General features: G+C 38.8%; 1 protein-coding gene across 8 annotated transcripts in view; it reads left to right on the top strand.

Annotated features, from left to right (window-relative positions):
* Positions 1-22,046, top strand: part of LOC121518508 (rap guanine nucleotide exchange factor 6) — a 211,753-nt gene that overhangs the window by 170,170 nt on the left and 19,537 nt on the right. For all 8 annotated transcript variants that reach the window (XM_041800853.1, XM_041800857.1, XM_041800854.1 and 5 more), the window contains 4 exons: positions 7,062-7,219; positions 17,221-17,461; positions 20,160-20,327; positions 20,436-20,651. In XM_041800853.1, coding sequence (XP_041656787.1) covers positions 7,062-7,219; positions 17,221-17,461; positions 20,160-20,327; positions 20,436-20,651 — 783 coding nt within the window. The remainder of the gene's footprint in view (positions 1-7,061; positions 7,220-17,220; positions 17,462-20,159; positions 20,328-20,435; positions 20,652-22,046) is intronic.

Raw genomic sequence — 22,046 nt, forward strand, 5'->3', positions numbered from 1 at the left:
TCCAAACTTCCTTGTGCTGCCCCCAAATTGTTCGATTATTAAGTTTTTGAAAAGAAAAAGCTAAGTCGTCTAAATTCACATGGATTTATCCTATGTGAAAACCATTTTAGACTGGCAAAAATCCTCTCCGACTTTATCTGTTTGCTGTCTGTGCATCAGTTTTGCAACCTGTGACCCTCTGCAGACAGCAAATAGTGGAGACGTGAGCAGAAATCTAAGCTGATAGCTCTTTTGGCTGCACTGAAGCATTTATTGCACCTCAGAAAGTGATAGAGAAGCACATTTTAGCCTTCTCTCGTGGCTTGTTTGTGAAGGAAAAGGCAATATTTCACTGAATTTTGGGTAGAAAAGGCTGACGCAAGTTTAATGAAAAGTTATTGTGCACAGAAGTTGGTAACAGTATGCGGGTACATCCCATTCCTAGCTTTGGAACATTGCTCTGAGATTTCAGTTTACTTTTAACACTTAGGCTTATGTGGAGACAGAACGTGTTCCTCTTGTTCCTGCTACTGCTGTAACATTTTGAAAAACATAAAAAGCATCATCATAATCATTTAACCATTGCTGTTGTCATCCATAACCATCCTTTGTACTCGCAGCATCTGGAGCAATCTAAAGCAATTGTGCAGATGGGTGCTCACATTCAATATTCCAGCCGTAACGTGCTGATACAGGCTTGATTTCATTTCATTATTTCATGCCTCTCCAGGCCTCATTAAACTCTGCACTGTGTCAGTGTGCGAGCGAGAAGACGCTGTTCTGGCAGTGTTAATTACAGCGCTAACCATCAGCACCACACTCACACAGACGCTGTCACACGTATCTGTGCCACCTCACTTTTCTCTCCCACTGTCTCCTCTCGATCAGTTTCCAGCTCTGCAGTGATTTCGTTCACAAAGCCATGCAGTTTGCTTGAACACTGTCTGTGCTCTGAATAGTAACACAACACGCTATCATGCCGCCATTGATCTGATTCGATGCACAGCTTCCAAAGGCTCTCCGCTGCGTCCTATTTATCAACCAAACAAGGGCTTTCATTGCTTTTTATTTTGCTTGTCGGCAGCATTCAGACCACTTTCTGGTTCAAAGCCATTGATGGATGATTAAAGGGACCAAAGCTGGAAGGAGAGATAAGAGGGATGGTTCGGGTCAATCAAGATTAATTGATGCTTGAAACTTTTATGAGATCACATTGTGAAGTTGTCTAGAAGGAGTATATGTGTATGTATGAAAGTAACAGACCACACTTTAGATAATTTAAGATACTGTGCTGTTTTAAGCCTACAAACACATTGTCAGAGCTTTTTAATTATGTTTCTAAAACACCTGGCAGGTTAATAATAACCATGTTAACTGTTTAAATCCTATGCAGCTTTTCTTGCCTAGTGTTACTACCACTGCTGCTGCTGCTTCTCTCCTCTTTCTTGGCTGACATTGTGCTCCACTTCAGACAAGGATTTTATATGACAAGGACACACTGGCAATAAACCAGCCGTTTTTCTGCCAAATTAAGATGTCCGGGCCTAGGCATGCACCTTAACACACATCCCATATTGACCAGCCTAACTGATTTACATTCTTCAGATTGGAAAGCAATAGACAGAGGTCTCTGCCTGAGGTCAGTTTATCTCAGGAGTCTAAGTGATTTAGTGAAGTGACGATAAAGTAGTAGCAACATGTGTCCCATTGGGCCATTTTTACTCCCCTTATTCTTCATCTATGGGTACAGGTAGCATCATAACAGTCACACTGTAAGGCATCCTTATTTGCTACACTAACTGCACAGGTATTCCCCCTGTAAAAATCAAACTAATTGCTCTTGTACGTTTAATAAAGTTGCCTGGACATCACTTTTAAAGAAAGAAAGTTTATAGGGCAGTATCAATTAGTATGTAGACCTACCAGTTTTAAATATCCCAGAGTCCAGAACATGTGTTTAACTGAGTATTTTCCTAGAGCTTGCAGGGCTTCTTGGGTGCAGATGGCCAGTGGTTAAGTCATGCTCCTTGTGCACAGGCGGTCTGAGTTCAAGTCCAGCCTGTGGCTCTTTCACTGGATGTAATTCCCCACTCTCTTATCCCTGTTTCCAACTCTTTCCACTGTGCTATGTTTCTATAATAAAGGCAAAAAATCACCAAAGGAAGTCTTTAGGGCACACATGGCCTAACAGTTAGGTTGCCTTCCATGTGCGCAGGCGGCCTGGGCTCAAGTCCAGCCTGCAGCTCATTTCCTGCATGTCTCTCCCCAATTCTGTCATGCCTGTACCTGACCCTATCTGCCATCTCTGGGTAGATTAGAAGTTACAAACTGAAGAACCTGTCTCTGTGATATGATGCATACTGTGGGTTATGTGTTTCTGTAACAGCACAGCTTTGTTCTGCAGCATTGCAAACATAACATTTCTATTCTAAAAGTTTCTATGGACATATTCCTTTAGTTTAGCTTAAGATCTATTATCTTTTATTCTGTATTAGTTATAATGTTTCTAGGTTATAATTCATAAAAATGAAAGCACTTTTCAGATTACTCTGAGCTGAGCATAGCCAGGTATGGCCCAAGTTATGAGTGTGATAAGAAGTTACCATGGTGATCTAGAAAGGTTAAAAAGAGAGCCAGCATCATGATACAGAAAGCTCTGTCCTTAAACCCAGCAGACCTGACCTAGCCTCTCATTTCCCTTCACAGTACACCCCTCTTCTTCTATCAGATGAGATCAAAAGGTCCAACTGTCAAGTTGGATCTTCTTACAAGTCCACTTTTTTTCCTTTCATGCACTGTGTTTGCAATCTGAAAGTGCTTCTTATATTGTTTTGCTTATTTATTGCAGCTAACCTGCCACTCTGTCCAAATCTTTGACTTTGTGTTTAATCTGTCTGTTCTGTCAATCTATATATGTGTTTGTGCTGTTTTAATGTGTGTAAGAGAAGAAAGTGGCTTTGTTGCGCTGCTGCACTATTATTGCTGCTAAATCATTCCTGCAGAGCCCTGCTTTAGTTTTTTTTTCCTTTAATTTTTTTTTTTCATGCTTTTCAATGTTGTCTCTCCTCCTGTTTGTTTCTGCTGCTTCAGGGGCCTGTTTGGGTAAGTTGTTTTGGGGCCTCTTGTGTAAACCTTCACATCCTCGAACCATTTGATTCAAAATCCATCTGCAGACTTGCACACACACCATCACACACCATCACACACACACTACACAGAGACACTGACCTTCAGGAATGTTACAAGAGGACTGCAAATTCCTTTAATACATGACTCACTTTTTTTTTCAAGGTGATCCCTCAGTATTCTCTCTAAATATTTTTGTTGAGCGATTTTTCTGAGATTCATCTTACATGTTTAACTCTTTAGCAAGTGTATTCTGTAGATATGTTACAAAGAATATCAAGGAAATGTAATTTTTTTAATAGTTTTGAATAATATAGAGAGCAGTTTTATAGTTTGTAATGGCTTTTGTAACAGCATTCATACCTTGCATCTTAAATATTCCAGATCCTGTGGTAATAAATATAAAAGCCCGAAACTTTCTTTTATGCCTTTTTTGAAGTGGGACATGTCTTCCATGGCAAATGTACTGGATCTGAATTATTGCAGGGAATTAACAAAATTGAATCTTGGGGAGAGTGGAGTACCTCTGTTGGTAAAGTTCATAACTGTGGCTAGTTCTCACCTTAATAATGGCAAAAAAATCTCTCGTTTGAAGAGGTTTTAAACTGTAGGACTTCAGTGAATGAAAGCCACTTTTTTTCAAACCTGACTGCCACAGTTGCTTGACATCATCAGATATAATTATGTACATCTTGACCTGTAACTGTAGTAATGTGAATATCATTAAATGTGTATTATTCGGTTAGTAGAGCTAATGATGTCAGTCAGGCCTTGTTTAAGCCCCAAGCTTTCCTTATCTGTCTCAATTTTACCGTTATCCTGCCTTTCTCTTTTTGCCTCATTTACCCTTCATGTTATTAATGTATTTTTTCTTTGTTGCTCTGTTTCTGTTTTTTTTTTTTTTTTTTTTAACCATTTTCCTCCCAACTCCCTCCATCTTGTCGCCACTGTTCCAACCAACCAGTGACCGGCAGATTACAGAGGCTTTGCTTCAGCAGCACTCAGCTGTGTTAGAGGAAGCCCTGCATTACTGCACCACGTTCAACACACTGTACACACACACACACACACACACACACACACACACACACACACCCACACACCCATGCACACACACACACGCACGCACCTAGAGGGAAGCTACAATTAGTATGCAGGAAGGAAGAGACGAGCTGTCTGTCTCAGACACTCAATTACAGACTGACTCAAACTCACGACGACAGCATAGTCAAACACATGCGCTGTATGTTTAACATCAGTCAGCCTTCACAGAATCTAAGTGCTGAGTGAGGATTAAATAGGTCCCATCTACTTTTATTACACTTAGGAATATTCAGTCTGATATTTTATCAATTTTTCTTCTTTAACTCAGATCTTGATCCTGCTAAAGGTCCAAAGTCTTAGGTTGAAGGCATTTATGTAGGTTTTGAAAGCTCATCTGCCATCAGAAACTTCAAAAAGTCTCAAAAAGCCTAAAGATGGGGTGTAGATGGCCTAGCAGTTTGGTTGTGCCCCAAGTCCGGCCTGCATTAGTATTGCATTCTGTTTTTATGTACAGTGTAGCTGGGAACAAGCAGATCTAAATGCACTAAACCACTCTGCTGCTTGATCTCTTTTACATCTCTTATTAGGGTCCCTGTCTGACATTTGTTATTTATTTAATTTAATTACCTAAAGATATGTTCGTTGCATAAATGGCCTAGTGGTTAGATTGTATCTCATGTTAGAGACGCAAATATTCCAAGCGGTTACCACAGGTTTAGATCTGACTGGTGACCCCAGGGTCCCCAGGGTTCCTACAGATCCTAGAAAAGTCTTTAAAAGTCTTATTTCTCCTTGTGAGAGGTCTTAAATTTTAGAAGGTACTTTGGTTAAGACGTGTCTTTATGCAGTCCTCCTTTTCTTACTACATTTATTTAATTTTGATCATTCTTTTCTGAAGTATATAAATATGTATATTATGATAAATTCCACTATACACTGTATTAATAGAATATAGGCATTAAATATGTCAGACATCATCACCTTATGTTTTTTATGACCAAAAAATGTCCTCATCCTAAACATTTAAAATTTCATTAACATTGCATTACACCAGAGTCTTCAGCTCTGTCCTGTGTACTGGGAAATCTCACACCCCTTTCATTTTTGACCATCTACCACACAAAAACTTGTGTTAATATGTCGTTGTTCATGTCTTAAATCTGATTGTTAAAAGTGTGAAGGAACCCTGCCTTCCATGTCATTTTCCAAATTCTCTCCCTGATTTTATATGCTGTCCTGTCTTCTCCAAATAAAGCCAAATTAAAGAAAAAAGTATATTTATATTGATTAAAGAAGTCCTCTTGAATACTGCTGAGAAGCACTTAAAATCATACAACAACCATATATCCAGGTCAGATAATCCTGTCACAGTCCCTTTAGGAAGCTGGAATGTCAAAGTAAAAACCATTCACCTTTGTACCTGTACTCAAAAGACAGAGTTCCCTTTTTTATCGCACTTCATAATGTTCCATCTAATTGAAAACCTGGTAAATTTGCATATTAGGCATATTTTGTAAGATCTGTTGTAATCATAGGGCTGTTTGGAAGGCCATTGAGAGAAAACTGGGAATTCCATTTTTATTCACATACTTGGTATTGCTTCACTGAAAAAGATCACTGCAGTTAAAGAAAAAAAAACTGTGAAATCCTGGAGGGACTGCTATAGTTTTTAATACTTTGGCCAGTAAGATTGTGAAATAATCCAATACAGTTTATCTATTAATGAAAACCAGCCTAAAATAATTGGTTTTAGCTATTCCAACCAGAGTATCTCACCTTCCTCTCTCCAGATATTTTCTAATGTGAACTTAAGGCTATCTATAACAGACAATTGTGTCCTCTTTGGGCATAGAAAATGTTTTTTACTTTTAAACTTTAAAATCAGTGATGTTACAGACATAAGGAAGGATCATTTATGGTATATATAAAGTTTTAAATGTAGCACAGTAAAGACAGCACAAAAACCTAGGATGACTTGACAGACAAAAACTGTTCAAAACATCTCCAACCTTCAGGGTCTTACATTCGTCATTCAAGGCTAATCCTTTCACAACCACAACACCCAACCTGCCCTTCTGTTTACCATTTTTATCACATGTCTGCATACATGTGCAGCCTAATGAGGCCATTAATGTAAAGGTTGATGTTTGCATATCCCTGAGCGCTGCAGAGGAAGACACATGGAAAGGTGCCTGACTCTCCTGTCTGATTTAATGGCATATTGCAGCCAACTTATGGACTCAAATAAGCAATAAGAAGTCTAAATGCTATCACCATCACGTTTCAAGCGTTAAGAACACAAAATGCAATTAAAACACCTGCAAAGTGAGGGGGAAACATGAGCTTCATATCGCATTACTTAATCATTTCTTCTCATATGTGCTTTGCCCTTTTCAGTGCTTGTTCGTGTCTCTGTTACCTTGTTTGTTCCTTTCTCTTTGTCTCTTTGTCTAGTGTTGTGTGGGTGTCTGTTGAATTTGTGTGTGTATCTGGTTCCTGTCATTCATGAATGAGTTTCAGCTGTGTCACTGCAGCATATTAAAAGACAAATGCGGTGATACGAATATTGTGTGTTGTCATTTTGCAGTAGTAGACATTTTGATTAAATCTCCTGATGTTTTTTCTTCTCCCTGCAGTGTTATGAGTTGTGTTTCTTATGTGGTGAAAGTATTTGTTATAATCCTCAGCTTAAAATTCATTCAACAAAGGAGAAATAAAACACTCAGGCTGTTTTTTAAGAAATGTTTACTGCTGCAATTTTTAATCCTAAAGTTAAATTAAAGTCTTTAATGGACATAATCTTACTTTTTTGCTCTTTGTTTCCTTTCTCAAACCCTTTTCTTCCAAAAATCCCTCTTCCCTTCTTTACACTCTTCTCCCCTTTGTCCCTTGTTTCCCGGTTTTCCCTGTAGTGATGGTGGGATGGGTCAGTCTCAGGATGACAGCATTGTAGGTACCAAGCAGTGTCGTCACAGTGTGGCCATCATGCCGATCCCTGGGAATCTGTCGTCCAGCAGCCCTGATCTGCTGCAGCCAGCAACCAGCGTCCTTGACTTCTCAAATCCTGCAGGTATGAATATGTGACCATGAGTCTACTACTTTGATGATTGATTGATTGATATTTTTCAAAATGTATCTAGTTTTCTCTCAATTTAGACAAGAATATTAATGAACCTTTTAAAATATTCAATTATAATGTTTCATAATGCACAGACTGGAACATCAGAAGCAATGGATTTATTAGTTTTTTTCATATTTTAAGATGCAGTTTTCCCATCTGTTATGGCCTCTTAAGTTTTTGAAAATGTCTTATTTATTTAAAAAAACCTAACTGCTGTTATAACCATTAAAAATTCACCATTTACCTTTACACAAGGTTTTTTGCCACAGTGTTTGCCCTTACAAGCACTCTCAACACATGTGTTGAAATGCATCGTCACTTCTTAAAGGTGATGGGCCCTGCAGCCTGATACCTGAGGCATATGTTACATAACTGCAAAGTGCAAATCTCCATAACCTTGCAAAGCCAACAGAATGTCCAGATTCCATGTCTGTCATTTGGCAGACCTGTCTTATAAAGCTTCAGTCTGAAACATTTGTTCTAAGAATTGCAGTCCAATCAACGTCATTTGAAGAGAACAAGGTGGTAGCTCTCATGATTAAGTTGTACTTGATGTTTTGTTCTTCTTCTGATCAGCTTTGGGATGGGTTTGATTCAGCATTTGGCTCCAATGATAGATTACAACAAAGCGGCTACCTGTAAAACTCACATTTATATAGTTTTCTTTACAGGACTGCCTCTGTCCACTACACCATACAGATGAGGACAAAATTATGCTAATAGTCAGTTGTGTCTCTGTGTTCTGACATCGACCTTGGTCTTGGCTCACTCCACAGATTTCCAATGGGATTCAAGTCAGGGGTTTTGTGCAGGCCAGTCAATGATGTTTATTCTGGAGCCACGTATATTTTGGGTCACTGTTGTGTTGGAAGACAAAGGGACAACCCAGACCCAGTTTTGCCGCTGACAGCTTGGAGTTTTCTTTTTAAATGTTCACATTTCACTCTTTCTTCATGATTCCTTTCACCTTGACAAGATTACCAGTTCCAGACGTAGTGAAGCATCCCTACAGCATAATTCTCCCACTGCAGTGTTTCACTGTGAGGATGATGTTCTTTGGGTTCTTTCTCCAAACATTAGCAACATCTCTATGACCAAAGAGCTCCAGTCTCATCTGACCAAAGGACATGCTTTCAGTTTGCACAATCTTTCTCCAGGTTGTCCTTAGCATACTTCAGTCTGGCTTGAAGGTGTCTCTTCTGTAGCCGTGGACTTGTTCTTGTTCTGCAATCTCTCAGTCCATGTGCAGGGCTCTGGTTGTTGTCTTCTTTGACTCTAGGAGTTCTAACTTGGCTAAGTCATTCACTAATGTCTTGGCAGTTGTTCTGGGGTCTTTATGCACATCTCTCGCTAGTTTTATTTCCAGATTTTTTGAAACCTTTCTCTTCCTTCCTCTGCCATGCTTGTTCTGTGCTGTGTGTCTCTCACTGATTTCTTGATGATACTTCTTCCTTCGGTTCTTGACAGATTGAAACGCTGATAACTTTGTATATCCTTCTCCTGGTTTGTGAGCATCAACAATTCTTTTTCTTAAGTCCAAACTGATTTCTTTGGATTTTGCCATGATGCTTTCTCCTGTGAACTCTCAAATTCTTACTGAAGTTTTTATATTGTGTGTTAATTGGAAGATAACCCTCAGTTTTAACTTGATTTTACAAACTTTGAGCATTGCAAAGTTAAAGCACATGACTTGTAATAAAGAGGCAAAAATTAGCTGCTCAAATTTGAAATTGAAGCTGAAACCTCAGAAATATTATTGAAGTTGCAACAATAATATAGGAGTTCTCCTTTGTTATTAGTTCTTACCTCTTTGTTTCAGAAAGGCAAGTAAACGTCTCCTTTATCTTTCTATGTCTAGCCCCCTATACATATGTACGGCCTAGACTGTCAGTCCTTTGACAGATACTTTGAGAAAAACAAAAGCCATAGACCTGTCTCTTGTGAAAGTCCCTGATCTTCAAACATGAAACAAGAGATCAAACCAGAACAAATTCATGTGAACAAATTTGTCATAAGAAAAGCACTTCACATAAATCACAAGTCAGATTTCTAAAAGCATCCGAAAACTTTTATTTCTCTTCATATTTGTATACTTAACAACCTGCAAATCCTTTGTGTGCAAGAAAAGAGACTTTCATTACATTTTTGACCTCCATGGACTCATTTCAGGTGTGTCAAACAATTCAATGCTTTTCTCCTGAAGCTGTTTGTCACACTTGACTTGAGACCTTAGCCTCGTAGCGCAGTGAAAGCCACTTGATGTAGTGAAGGACTCAGATTCTCAGAGACGCAGTGCAGACAACCTTTCGCTGCAGAGAATAATTGCACGAAGCAGCCATGTGACAAGTGATGCGATGTTGTGTCATGAAAACATAAACTCTGTCTTCACTCTTTTATATTTTTCTTTCTTTATATGCAGCAATCCTCTGTGTGACACTTTGGCTCACACTGAAAAAGAAACTCACATTTAGTCAGTCAGAGAAAGAAACTCAATAGGTGTACACAGACACACAAACAGACAGGGATCTTCTTTTGTAGTGCTTATAAATTGTGTCCAAATATTATCCTCCTGGACTTAAGGATCTTTATGTTTCCTGCTTTTGAATGGATTCCTTCACCTATAATCATTTAACCTCCCTGTGTGTGATATCTGTGTTTGTGAGAATGAAATATGAAGAGAGGGAAGAACAAGAAGGAGAAAATGGAAAGGTGAAAGAGAGCAAGAGAGTGAATATGGTCTTGATTTATTCCACCGGCCATTCATCAATGAGCTACACACAAGCTCAGACAGACGCACACACCTGAATGTAGTTTGTAGACCTATACATCACATGTGGTTGTGTTGTACTAGAAACACACACACACAGTGGGCCTCATTAATCATCTGCCATTAGATCAAGTTTCTTTTAGTCCCTTGGCCTCCCATTAGATTTAATAGCAGAGGGAGAACAGCCCGCTTAAACCCAACTGTGCTCCAGATGCTCCGCAGGGCTTGAAATACTTCCAGTCTCACCTGTAATTACACTAGTGATTAGACGCTGCTGCAGCCCCTTTAGACCTGCTGGTTCACGGATGTATGGACACATTCTGACCAATCATTCAGTATATTTATAGTATGTAAAGTAACTGTTTGGAAGAGTTTTTCCTGTGGTTGTAGATATATGTTTAGGGTGTTTTGAGGTGCTGTTCAGGGTTATATTTCAGTTTCTTTTACAAAATTTTTGGACTTACTTACATCAGGTCAGTTTCATTTGAATGCCATGGCCTCTTTTATAGGTCATACGCAGTTTCTCCATTAGACATTGTCATTGCTACCCATTTTGTTGAATAAAAAGGAGCAAAAATTAATCTGAGGCATAGGAAAAAAGCGCAAGGTTGCACAAGTATGACTAATGAAATTCAGCAAATTAAACATAATTTTGTTTTAAAACTTTCCAGAATTAGTTTGTACAGTTTTAAAAATTGCTGTATCCACCTTAATACTGTGGGCTCTACTTTAAATTTGATTGTACGTGGAATGCCCGGTGATAGAATAAATATTTCTCTCAGATGTTTTTTGCCAAATTATATATAAAATTGTATTAATGATTCACTCAAAAATCAGAATATCATCACCACTGCAAATACCAGTTTCTCGTTCTGTGACTACAGAGACACGTGAAAGTCATGTCCAGAATTCATGTGAGGTGTCATGGGGGTTAGGAATAAGGTGGACATATATACAAACTAAAATATAAGTGCATTAAAAATGAGTAGATAAATCTCACACAAGCAATAAAAACATTCTTCATTTTCATTCTTCATCTCCCCAAATATACAACTTTGTTGTTCTTCCATGTTCCCCTGTAAGGTTTCACAGTTTTACACTTTTGTTTCAATACTGTGTGCTAAAGAGCCAAACAGTCTGTCATTTTAATGATCAATATTATTAAATATTTAAAAATTACTGGAGCTTGGAAAATAAACAGATCTACAGTCATATTTAAAGAAAAGCTGCAAGAAATGTATTTGTGCAAATTGAGCACTGTGCCTGCTTTATTTGTTGTTAAAAAAAAAAAAAAAATTACCCAGGTGCCAAGACTTGTATTTTGTTGTGCTGATAATGCAACAGGTATACATATTGTTTGACTTTGATAAATCACTCTTGAGTATTCTTTTATTCTCTTTTAAAGTCAGACTTTGAACCAACTTGTATGAATTTCTAATACATGTTTCTGGCTATACAAAGAAAATTGAAATCCCATCCTATAAGCCCTTCCACCCCCCTTCCCCCCACCACATACACCAGATATTTGCCATCATGTGATATTCTTAAGGGAATTTGGATTTTTGTGATTCAAACAAAAGTAGCTGAAACATTTAGAGGATCAAGGAAGTTAAATCTGTGTTACTATTCTTGATCCTTAAAGGAAGAGCAGAAGCAGCCACATTTCTGTGTGACTCTAAGAGTAAAGTTGTGTTCTCAGAACCTGTTTCTACTTTTGTCTCTCTGTCTATCCATCTCTCCTCTCATACTGCTGCTCTCTCTCCTCTTGCGACTCTTGCAGTGATTTTAAACAGATGTTTCAGTGTCGACATGATGAGTCATACTCTTACCCTCTGGTTTCACATGAATAGATTAAGGCTACAGCAGAATACCCGCTGGTCTTCCCTCCTTTTTCTTCTCTGTCATGATGTTTCCAACCACTATTACTCACTGTACTCCTCCTACACTTTCTCTTTCTTTCTGTCATACTTACTGTTTTTTGTCTCTCTCTTCTCTCTGCTTGCACAGCCCTGGGACTCTACTGTAAGTATGGATACTCTCAAAGTCACTGTTTGATTGTGCTGCAGAAAACATTCCTCCTGAGTTTTCCCTTCATGTAGCCTTTTTTTCCCTTAACATTGAACGTTGATATTTTTACATATACTGTAGTTGCATCTGCGAACCACATCCTCCATACCTCCTCCAGACACCATAGGAGTGTTTTGTGTTTTTAAGTCACATTTTTGGGAATGTGTGAATGTCAGAGGAAGGACTCTTTTGCTTGGAGTTTACTTTTCTGTTGTCATGTTATCATTTTCATTGAATGGTAAATAACAAAGAAGATTGCTTCTTTTACAATAAAGACTTTTCAATGTATACCCCGTTCATGCATTATAAGTTCAACATACAGTTTCTTGCCTCTGTAATGCATCCATTACTACCTCCAAAGTCAGCAAAGAGGGATATCCCTTCTTTTTATGCCGTGATGTCCATGCTGTAGGTGAAACATCACGGGGGTGTTAATATCACTCCTCAAAATGACAGTATGAATAAGCCATCTATGTGGAATCAAGCTCAGGCTGCAGTGACGTTAGTATCGTTTCATTGTTGGTTTCAATGTCTTAAGGGGGGGTTGGTAATCAAAACATAGACATGGGAAAATCTGAGCTTCAGAAAGCTTTTCAGGAATGATACATCCTTACAACAAGTGCATAAGGATGCATTTTTCAATAGTGTTTACTTATCAGAGCTCTTTGTTTAACCCATAGACTGTAGAAAGAATTGGACAAACCCCTTGTGACGTCAGTCATCTGTTTACAATAGGCAGACTCAAACGGCTCTTGAAGCCAATCCGTGGAGGCTTCCATATTGAAATCGCAGTCTCAACCGAACTTTGGATCAACCTAACGGCCCGCCAACTAAGCGCGACTTCCTGTCAGCCTGCTAGCTAGCATTCCAGTTGACAGAAATGGAGCCTCTGCCTGCAGAGCTATCTTGTCAATCAAATGAGATGCACCAATCAGCTGTCATCCTAAATATAATCCAAACGATCGTGGTACAAAAAAATTCACCCCCTTACAGTGGGAGCACAATAAGACACTAGCTAATGAGACACGTTTGGTGTTTTGAACCAGGCTGTAAACCAGTTTATTTCTAGTGTCAAAACTGTTTAACATGTGTCCAGACGGGACATCCATCGTTACTGTAGCCAGCCTCAAGTGGGCACTCACGGTATATCAATTTTTTGCGCTTCTGCATTGGCTTCATTTTTCAGGACCAGAGGTTGCCGCTTGGTTTAACCCCAGCCACTCTACTCCACTCTCCCCTCAGCACCTCCAGCCATCAGCCCTGCCCTGCTGTGCTCTGTGTACTTTCACATATGAATTATGTCTTCCAACTGCATGATGGAGTAAATGGGAAAAGCTTTGGCAACAGTAGAAAGAGGAGGGAGAGAGAGAGAGAGAGAGAGAGAGGCTTGTGGATAGAGTGTAGCCATACTTAGTGCTGTGTTTGCAAAAACCCAACACTTTTTCCCCCATGCAGAAGCCTGTTTGGCTTCAGTCCATGAATAAATCCTCTGGTGTTGATGAAAATGAATGATACCTTATTAAGGTGATAATTTATCGCATGTTTGGTTGGATGGGTAGCAATTGTCCTCCTGTGTGTTGGGTCAGGTCACGGCTCGTCCGGTGTATTAAATATGATTAATCCCCCTGGGTATGATAGCCTGCTATTTAGCAGAGAGCTTGGCTCACTTAAATCACAAATCACAGCTAATGAGACACAAAGCGTTTAGTTTCCACTCAGCTCAGCCTCACCATCCTGCTGCACACAAACAGAGAGGAGCTCTGCTGCTGCAACAACAGGAAACATGATGCAAGCTCTGTGTTTGTGGTTCCAGGGATTCTTGTTTCTTCATATACAACCCCCTAGTTTAAAACTCAGTTATCACTTGACTGACATATAAAGTGCATATGTCAAATAATTCAGATCAATATGCTCACAGTCCATAGAGAGGTCATTCATGGCCACGATTGGCTTCAAACATGAATACATCAATACACGACATTCCAGGAACTATTTGAGCCAAGGTAGACAGTTTCACAGAAACCAATATTAAGATATATTATGAAAATATATTTATTCTAATTTCAAGTAAAAAGAATAGGTCATTACAATACATATGAGCCACATGAAAAAATGTTGTATGTCTAGATATAATGGTGATAAAAGGCCTGAATTATATCTGCTAATTGAGCTGAGCAAATTTTACTCAAGTATCTTGAAATAAGGTGTTCATATCAAAATAAGTCAGTACACATGGTTTCAAGACCCTCAAGTAAAATTTTTTTACCCCATTGGAAGATATTTTAACCTGTACATGCAATGAAAGTCATGTTATTTAGCTTTTTTATATCTTTAATTAAGTTGTCTTAAATTACTAGCTAAATGTGGATAAAAACAAGTTTAATTTGATAGTTTGACAAGAAATTAGACACATGCTAAGATTTAAGTTATTGTAGTGTAGTCAGACTGTTGAAGAGAGATTCAATAAAAAAAGAAAGGGAAGAAGATACAGTGCATAGTTTTCATCCATAAACATATTTAACTACAAGCATATGCCATGCTTTATATCTTTTTTGCCTAGTGGAAATCTGTTAAAAATACTAATTTCAGACCAGAACACTCTTGTCCTACATTTAACCATTTTATTGCAAAATGAATATACAGTTTTACTTGGCAGAGAAGGCTCTGCTCAAAAGATGCTTCCTGGGTTAGTCAAGCAGCATGCTTTGACTTTCCATTGAGCACAAGGCTAGCCCCATTTGGACAGACAGATTTATGACAATATTGAACATTAGAATTAGTACAAAAGCAATAGATTCATAGTAGCATGAATCTGAATATGTGGCTGCAACAAGCTTTATGCTATAAAGGAGGAAGTTAAGATTTAACAGCAGTAGCAGCGTGGTGCATCAGCATTAATGTAAGCAGGAATTGGTGAGAAGTATATCATATTTACATATACTGCTGTATTGAGAGAAAGAACTGGGATTGGCTGTGGGAGCTGGGAGGCGCTAATTAGGATCAGCTGGCCGTCAGCTGATCATGGCTGGGCATCTGACTACTGTGTCCCACATGGACGCTAGGCTTCATTTTGTGTACTTGAGAAGCAGAGTGCTCATGAAGTCAGGACTTAAAGAGAAGAAATCTCATGAATAAACATCCAAGGCCAATCAAAAACATGCAATAAGAATCAGTCAAAAGAAAGAACCATTGATTCCTTTCTATCTACTATATGTAGTGAGAGCAAAACACACTTCCAGACTGATGCCTCAAAAGACCTTTCTATATTCATTCATTCATCACACACTGAGAATACAACCATTCCAATATACACCTGAAAGGCTGTTTAAACCAGCAGAGCTGATTGATTATCATTCAGTCTAACCTTATTGTTATTGGCTTTGCTCTCAGCAATTTGTTTCTGCATATTGTCTGCAGAAGCTGTGATGATCATGACTATAAAGCTGCAGCCATGGTCATCTAAATACACACAAAGACAACACATACCCAAATGAATTCCACAAACACACAGATAAGAAGTGCGCATGCTAATAAGGGTGACAGTAATGACTTTAAGCTTAGCCCTTCTCTGCTTGGTAAACAGGAAGAAGAAGGGTTGGGTGGCTGGGTGCGTTTATGTGCACATTCGCAAGAGCCAGCACTTGAACAAACTCATCAGTCAAGCAGACCTATTTATTGTTCTCTAGACAAGGGAGATCTCTTCGTGATCTCTCTCCATTTGTACATGATGTAGCTCTTTGGCTGTGTGTGGCTAATGGGCCGTAGCCTCTTCTCTTACTCAAACACAGAGATCTCTAATGCAGTATCCCACTCAGGGGGAACACTTCCATTATTTAACACACATCGCACCGTGTGAGTCGCGTGCAGCTGCTCCGACATCAGCTGCCCCAGAAAACAGAAGTTTTTTGTAGTCTTTTATTTTTATATGTACTGCTTTTAATACAGCCATATAGTATCTCTGCCAGATGATGCAGTTTTATTGTTGTTTTTTTTTAATGATTCATTATGCATTCAGAGCTTTAAATGGAACATTATGTAATGTGGCCATGTAAATCGTCAAGATTTAAATTATTAATAGCAATTATACATACAAGTGTATCTAATTTAACCTCTGTTAAAGATGGACATGTGAATGTTTCATAATCATAATGCTTTTAGTTTCTCCTATAGTGTTGTGTGCAAAAAGCTATTAAAAGAACAGAAAATGATGATATTTATAATGACATCCAGGCTTCACTTTAGGCTGGCTGTCCCAAACCTTTCTTGTGTGCTGAGCATGTGATTGGTGCTGCTTCTGCTATTGTCATGCAGCTCTTTGCTATTATGCCCTTGCTGTTTGTAGTGTCTCATACATGTTTGCTATGAATGATAGTTCACGTGATATCTTTAAACATGTCATGTGGACTCTTGTCCATGGCAACTGACAAGATCTGTTTTTGATTCATAATACAGTTAGATACTGTCTGTGTATTTTCTGTTTTCTTCAGTTCTTGACCTTCCAGAGGCTTATCACATGATTGCCTCTTTTAAGGAAGCTAAATTATTTATAATAAACAAATTATAAGTATTCAGAAATATTGTATTTCAGAGAAAAATGTTCTTACATCCATTCATGAAATCAGCTCTATCGTCACCATCCATTTGAAAGGTGTTTTTATAGAAAGTCTGAGTTTTCATAGAAGAGCTATGCTGGAAAAAATGTAGCTTGAAGAATAATATAGCGATGTTACTTGTTAAAGCAAAGAGTTTTATCAGTTTCACACAGTTTGAGCTGTTTGCCCTCTTAATTACACTTAAGAGATGTTTTAATAGAAAGAAGTAAGCTCTGCTGAACTTCTCAGATCAAAGCTATAGTGTTCCTCTCAGTGTTACAGCAGCTTTTTCAATAATGTCCTCCATAATTCGCTCCATAATGATCATATTGGTGCACTGGTGAAGATAAATGCTGTAAATTGCAAGGTGCTTAAAGATAAGCATTTTACTGTTTATAGACCTCATTACATTTGCATTATTGACATTTCTTACAGTATTGGCATCCACATACCGCAGCCATTAAATCATTGAACCCTAATTAGTTATTGAAAGCTCCACTCTTTCCTTTCTCCTACTTCCCTAGACATCCCTGACCAGGTGATACGGGTGTTCAAGGCTGACCAGCAGAGCTGCTACATCATCATCAGTAAGGACACTACTGCTAAGGATGTGGTTGCCCACGCTGTCAACGAGTTTGGACTTATCGCAGCATCCGAGACATACTCACTGTGTGAGGTGTCGGTCAGTCCTGAAGGAGTCATAAAACAGCGACGCCTGCCTGATCAGCTATCCAAACTGGCTGATCGGATTCAGCTCAACGGCAGGTAAGAAGTTCAGGAGTAACACCTCGAATGGAAGAGGCAGGGCATTTAAGTATATTTTACTTTAAAGGATTTCAAAATTCACTTTCCTCAGCCTGAAAAATATGGTCCCCAGATGTCACCAGTGTTGGATGTTATTCTTAAAGTACGCAAGGATTCATACATGAACGCTTTCATAAACCATGAAGCAAAAACGTTTTATGGCCAGGAGGCTCATCTATCATAAAACAAACATATTTTACTAAGGATCAATAGTGGGAGTCTAGGGAATAAAACAGCTATTCATTTTATAGAATTTAACATTTACTATAGGCCTACAGTATATCATGTTAAAAGCTTGAATAACCAAATGAAAGATTTGACCCACAGCTCTTAGACTCATATACTAGAGATTTTTCCTCCATTTTGTATTTGAAATGATTTCTTGGCTACTTCTTACCGTGCAAGGCCAAATGGAAACATTTTGTAGGGCTAGATTGAGCAAATTGATTTCTACCCATAAAGTGATGAAAATTCAACACGATACCACATCCATATCTGATCCTTGGTAGTTGGTCATGTACAAAGCATATACATTGATTTAATATCCGTGAGCAGGGGGGCTCCTTTTTAAAGTTCAGCATTTTTTATCTAAAGCACGCCAATGCTGAATTAGTTCCTGAATAAATGGATTTAAATCAGCAGGTTTCCTAGAACTACAAAGCATGATACAAAGCTTATGTCCTAGCTCAATGGGTTTGTAAATCAATGGGTTTTACCTTAAAAAAAAGAGCTGGGAAATGATTTTCAATGCTATGTAAAGCAGAACATGAGCTTTTAGCCTTTCAGACCCTTCTGTACCAAACATCCTTTGACAGTGTGTTTTTTTAGATATCTTCCAGCAGCAATCACCCTGTCTGCTTGCTGCCAAATTCGTCCATTTTAAGATTAAAGTTAGTAGGACATGAAGGATAATTGGGCTGCAGCCGTAAAGTCTGCTTTAAACAGCTCTTCCATTGGTTTTTTCGTGTTTTTTTTTAACCTCTCTCCTGGTCTCCTGTGGTCTCTCATCAGTCCCCTCCCAACTAGGTTAGCATGAATATTTCATCCTCTGTCAGGGGCGGAGGCCTCAGCAGACAGCATGGCATGTCTGGAATTATTCATACACACACTCACATGCACAGGGGCGTACACAGAGATATATAGATACAGACAGTCTCCCTTTTATACACAGTCACGCATTCTGCACATATAGACATGCATATGTTTGCTGATGGTATGCGCATGAATCTAGCCACAAATTCTCACCAAGAAAGTCAAAATGAACTGAGTCTCACATGCTCATGCAGCTACAGGGCACTCTTGGTAGCACCCTCCCTGTTTTTGATGGATGACTGAGCTGCACGCAAAACAATTGGCATTCTCTTGAGGGCTAGCAAAAGGGTAAAAAAAGGTTGGTCAGGCTGAATAGGTGTGAATAAGCATTGTCTTTAGAAAGCTTGTTTTTTATATTGCTTTATATCACCATAAGACTTTTTTCTGTGCAGATTGTTTGCTGAGTTCACGTATACAACACATTTACCTGAGTTAATTTAGCTCAAATTGAATACAAATGTCAAATATGACATTATAGACGGTCTAAATCAAAGATTCAATCATACATAAATCTCAATGTTTTTAACATGTCCGCAGCAACCGTATTCCAACATATCTAGTGTGGTAAGACAGAAATGTTGGATTTCACTTCACAGGGACTTTAAATTCAACTGTCTCACCTCACATCTCCACAAGTCCGTTGCTTTTTCCTCCAGAGCAACAGAGGGGTAATTTAGAGTCACAGCCATGCCAATATTTTGCCCATGAGTGCTATTGGCCTGCAGGGCGCTAAGGTGCTGCTTTCATAAATGACCATATTACAGCTCCATTAGAGAGGAAGAGCGGATGGAGAGAGGATTTTAGATTTAGAAACACTGAGGCATTTAACAAGGTAAAAGAGATATCATACTGCTGGAAGCTCTCCCAGAAAATGTTGATGATCAAGTCTGAAGAAAAATGGCCCCTTTTCCCTTCTTACTCATGCACCTGTCATCTTTCTTAGCTCTCTTTTTGCAGAAAGAACTTCTCTCCATCGGTACCCCAGGGTAAAATATCAATGCGATTAATCAATACCACAGCAGTATTTTTTCCTTTCGCCCAAGCTAATCTTCAGTCAGGGATGGAGAATGTCCCTCTTTAAAATGAAATGTGAGGAACATTTAGGAGATTTATCCTGAACATTTGAATGTGCAAAGTTAAAGTTGTCTGAAAAACTGGATCCCATCCATGGACCTGCCTGTCTCCAGCCGTTCTTTTAATTTAATGCATTACATAATTTTTTAAGTATCTTACTCCGTACATACTATTTTGTCTTTGTAATTATTATGAGTTTTAATTTCACAATCCAGTACAGTTATCATAATTATTCATCTTCATTTCTAAAGGTTTGAAGAAAGGGAACTAAAAATTTCACATGGGAAAAACCTCACTGTAAAATAACAAAACTGGTCTTCCTTGGTAATGTTTTATTGCATCAGACTGTGGTGTTTGTGTCGGACTCTGCAGCAGGGCCAGGGAAAGTGTTGAAAATGGATAAAACTTTTCTGAGGAATTAAAACCAAAATAAATGAAACACAGTTTTAACTTTCACACCTTGTCCTCTTATCCTTGTCCATGCCCCTTGTAGGTACTACCTGAAGAACAACATGGAGACAGAGACGTTATGTTCAGACGACGATGCTCAGGATCTCCTCAGGGAGAGCCAGATCTCTCTACTGCAGCTCAGCACCATGGAGGTCGCTGCCCAGCTCTCCATGAGAGACTTTGAGCTTTTCAGGAACATTGAGTCCACAGAGTATGTAGCAGCTTAACATTTTATTGTTTCATTGATTTGATGTAGATGTTTAAAGAAAGACAATTACAAAAAGGAAATCCATTTGAACTTTTCTGACATGTTTCCCAGGTATGTGGATGACTTGTTTAAAATTGACACCTCAATGGGAAGTGGTAATCTCAAACAGTTTGAGGAGGTGATAAACCAAGAGACCTTCTGGGTGGCCACCGAGATCCTGAGGGAGCCAAACGCTCTGAAGAGGATGAAGACCATCAAACACTTTATCAAGATTGCCCTGCACTGTCGGGAGTGCAAGAATTTCAACTCCATGTTTGCTATTATCAGGTGGGCTTGCTGATAAAGGTGTTCTAAGTTTGTTTGTTTTATTTTTTTTCTGCAAATTGGCCTACTACATTGAGAGGGGTGTCATTTTTTTCCATAATTTTCCACAACTTTGCCTCAGCCTAGTGGTATCACTACAGACAGAATTTGTGTTTGTGCTCATTGTAACCTTCCTCACATCCACAGGAGAGTCTGCTTCCAACCAGATTTTCCCACGCCAGACTGCGTCTCCAGCATTAGATTATGTCAATCAAAAGTCCAATAGCAACACTTTGAATTAATTGTTGAAGGTAAACTAAGGAAAACAGCAAAGTAACAATAGCTGTGGAGAAAACTACTTCAAATCTTGTTCAGCCATTCCTAAATACAGTAAGAGACGTGACTACAAAGATGTTACTGAATCCTGTAGAGCAGTGATCATCAACTGGAGGCCCGATGGCTGTATCAGACCCTCCACATCTTTCCATCCGCCCTTCAGAACATTATTGAATTCTGAAATATGCAGAGGAAAAAATGTTGTGGTATATCTGATTTGTTTTTTTAATTTCCAACAGCTTAAAAACAAAACAACAACAATTGAGATTGAAAATAATTGTAAGGATTCGTTGATGTTTGATCCATGTTCCAGAAATCCACCTGTCAGTCATTATAAGCAAATATGATGCATGACAAACACATTCAAATCAGTTCAAGCTTGATTAAAACCATTTTGTGTCAACTTCAGGTGTTTTTCTGCCTGAGAATGGAAACTAAAGACCTGTTTCTTACAAGGGTTTTTCACCAATAAGGACACAGCATATTAGCATCAAACTCAGTCATGGAGAACATAACAGCCCCAGAAATATTCTGCTGAAATATCTCAATCGCCCCCCATCATGACTGGCTATGGTATAGCTCATCTCTTTGCATATACTCACATTGTTGCAGCTTCACTGCAGATGCACTTTTTTGATAAGTATCACTTTTATCCGTAACTTTATAAACAAAAGAGATTTAAGATTTTCTGATACAAACAACCCCGACTCAGGAATCAGTGTCAGAGTCTGGCTTTTTTCTTTCATCGTTGAGGCTTAGACTTGGGTCAAGGATCTGAACAGTTTGGCGACCCATTGTTCACTGCTGTTACAGGCACTTTAAACAGAAGTGTCTGACCTCTGTGTCCCTTTACACGCCTCTTCACAGCAGGATTTCTTCGCCCATATGGCTCTCTGATGCATGACCTGCTTGGTGAAAGGGGCATAACTGCTGTATTTGAGTAAAGATAGCATGCAGGGTTTCTCATAGCTTTAAACAGTGGGCACACTCTTCTCTGCTTTCACAAAATATTGTAACACAACAGACTTTTATCATGCAGGATGGGCTAGAATTTTTGTGAACGGAGTGTGATGTGAAACAATA

Source organism: Cheilinus undulatus, linkage group 12 (assembly GCF_018320785.1).
Source record: "Cheilinus undulatus linkage group 12, ASM1832078v1, whole genome shotgun sequence".
Classification (NCBI taxonomy): domain Eukaryota; kingdom Metazoa; phylum Chordata; class Actinopteri; order Labriformes; family Labridae; genus Cheilinus; species Cheilinus undulatus.